The sequence below is a fragment of the Nannospalax galili genome, unplaced genomic scaffold, assembly GCF_000622305.1.
Source record: "Nannospalax galili isolate Female #2095 unplaced genomic scaffold, S.galili_v1.0 scaffold179, whole genome shotgun sequence".
In the NCBI taxonomy this organism is placed as follows: domain Eukaryota; kingdom Metazoa; phylum Chordata; class Mammalia; order Rodentia; family Spalacidae; genus Nannospalax; species Nannospalax galili.
Genome location: NW_008342627.1, coordinates 264,097 through 266,387, shown reverse-complemented (window position 1 = coordinate 266,387; position 2,291 = coordinate 264,097). Strand labels below are relative to the sequence as shown.

Genomic DNA, 2,291 nt, shown 5'->3' with positions numbered 1-2,291 from the left:
CCCGCCCCCATCCTCCTGCGCTCCCCTGGTCCCCTCCCCTGGTCCCCATCCTCCTGCCTGGTTCCCCTCCCCCCCGGTCTCCATCCTCCTGTCCTCCCGCCGGTCCTCTGCCACCTCCTCACCTGGTCCTCCAGGGTCTTGTTTTCCTGGTTGGCCACCGGGATGGCGAACCCATCCTCCCAGTGAAGCTCCTCCAGGAACTCGCTGCTCATGACGGAGGGACCGGCGAGGTCGCCGCCAGCAGCAAAGCAGCAGGGCGGTCGGCCTTCGAGTCCCTAGCAACAGCCCGGCGCCCTTAGTTACCAAGCAGGAAACGCTCAGACCGGAGGGCGGAACTTCCTTTGAGAATTTCCCGCTTCCGCCCGAGGCGGGTTTCTGGAGCCCGAGAGAAGCTTCCGGCCTAGGACGGCGGGGCGCAGCGTTCCTTCTGGGATGGGGACGTCCCGGCACTTCCGGGCTTGTAAGTCTTCCGGGGTTCGGGCCCAGCGTGCGTCACTCCGCCCAGGGAAGCCTGCAGGCATGTTCTAGGGACACGAGTCCCGTGAAGACCCTGTGGGGAGATGGTGCGCAAGGTGACCGGTCCTCAGGGGTCCGCAGCACCGGGGACGCTGCAGAAACACGGCCTTGCTCGGCCCGAGGCCGGCCTGCAGTTCACTGCGGACGCGGGCTGGCCTCTTCTCCCGCATGGCCTCCCAGTGCCGGGATGACAGCGACCCAGCTTAGTCAGGCACCGCGACGTTTGGGCAGGACGTTTGGCCGGAAACTCCGAGAAGACTAAAGCCGTCCAGCCAAGCCGCTCTTCACTGCTAACCCACAGAAGTGGCATGAACTGAAACGCATTTCCTTGCCTTAAACCACCCAGTTTTAGAGCAGTTCGTTATGCAGAAAGCAATTTTAGGAAACCTGAGCCCAGTGACAGCCCCGTCCGAGCTTCTTCAGAGGCTGCGGCAGGAGGATCACAAGTTCTAGACCTGCCTGGGCTGTGGAGTTTAAAGCCATTCTGGACTAGTGATACCTCGTCTCCAAAAGTAAATAGACGACTGAGGTATGGCCAGTGGTAGCCTAGCATGCACAGGGCCCTGGGTTCAGGCTCAGCACGTGTGAGCACCTTCACCCAGGGTCCTTTTTACATTTTGGTGCTTTTATGACAGAGTTACCCTAAAATTTATACCTGTGCAGTAGACTGCTTGCCTAACATGTGCAAAACCCTGAGTTTGATGCCCAGTATTCTAAAACAAAACCAAAAACTTCAGAAAGACTGCCCACCCACCTCCAGGTGTTGTGGTGAGGCACACCTGTATTCCAAGCACACAGGAGGCTGAGTCAGGAGGATCACAAGTTGGAGGCCAGACTGGGCTACAGAGTAAAATCCTGTATCACAGGCAGAACAGACCATTAAATACAACTCACACCAGCTTCTCTGTTTCCTGTGGACCTGGCATCGAAGCACTCTGCACTGAATGTGCGTCCCTGAGTTTAGACCGCCTCCCAGGCTCTGGCCTAGTTTTCTTGTTTCAAAATAGAGAAATAGGTATAGTACTTTGAAGAAACAAACCTCAACATACTTCAGAGGGCTTATCCTCACAGGCGTGTCCAACCTTCTCACACTGTGACATAGTGCTGCCATGTGCAAAGTCCATGTTCAAGAACCTTGCGATCAAGTTACAAAAAACAAGTTGGGAAAAAAACTCATGATCCAAATAAGTTTATGATTTTCTGTTGACCAGAATTCATAGCTATCTTTGGCTACATGTGACACACAGGTTGGGGTTGGACACATAGAAACATCTCTGGAGATGGTCTTCCTTAGCTCACTAAACTCAAAGCTTTCATCTGTTGAACGCCAGTGTCTACCTCCCTTTGGCCAGTGATAGCCACAGTTGTGCTCCTGGGCTGGTGGACAGCTCCACCCACCAGAACCTGTTCTCTGAACATAGCTTAGGCCCAGTCAGAGTCCTTCAGGAGCAAAAATGTATAGGAAGTAGAAGCTAAGGAAAGGAACTGAGGAAATTATCTTCCAAAATAATTAAAAAACTTTGTCCTCATCCTCTTTGTTCTTGGGGTCCCTGAATTTGAAATTTTAATTTCCTTCTCCAGTAGGGGATCGGCTTATGGCTCAAAGGTCTCATGCATGGTAGGCAAGCAGTCTGCCACTGAACTACAGCCCCAGGCCAGCAGTCCTTCAGATGAAAAGAATCAATGTGGACTTAGTGACACACACACGTAATCCACCTACTTGAAAGGCTGAGGCAGAGGGGTTGGGAGTTCAAGGCTTGGCCTGTAGGACAGTG

General features: G+C 53.7%; 1 protein-coding gene across 3 annotated transcripts in view; it reads right to left on the bottom strand.

The window, feature by feature from the left end:
• The window catches only part of Ccdc39 (coiled-coil domain containing 39), a 43,089-nt gene extending 42,767 nt beyond the window's left edge, over window positions 1–322 (bottom strand). For all 3 annotated transcript variants that reach the window (XM_029566198.1, XM_008838641.2, XM_008838640.2), the window contains exon 1: window positions 123–322. In XM_029566198.1, coding sequence (XP_029422058.1) covers window positions 123–212 — 90 coding nt within the window. In that variant the 5' untranslated portion in view covers window positions 213–322. The remainder of the gene's footprint in view (window positions 1–122) is intronic.
• Window positions 323–2,291: the final 1,969 nt, after the last annotated feature.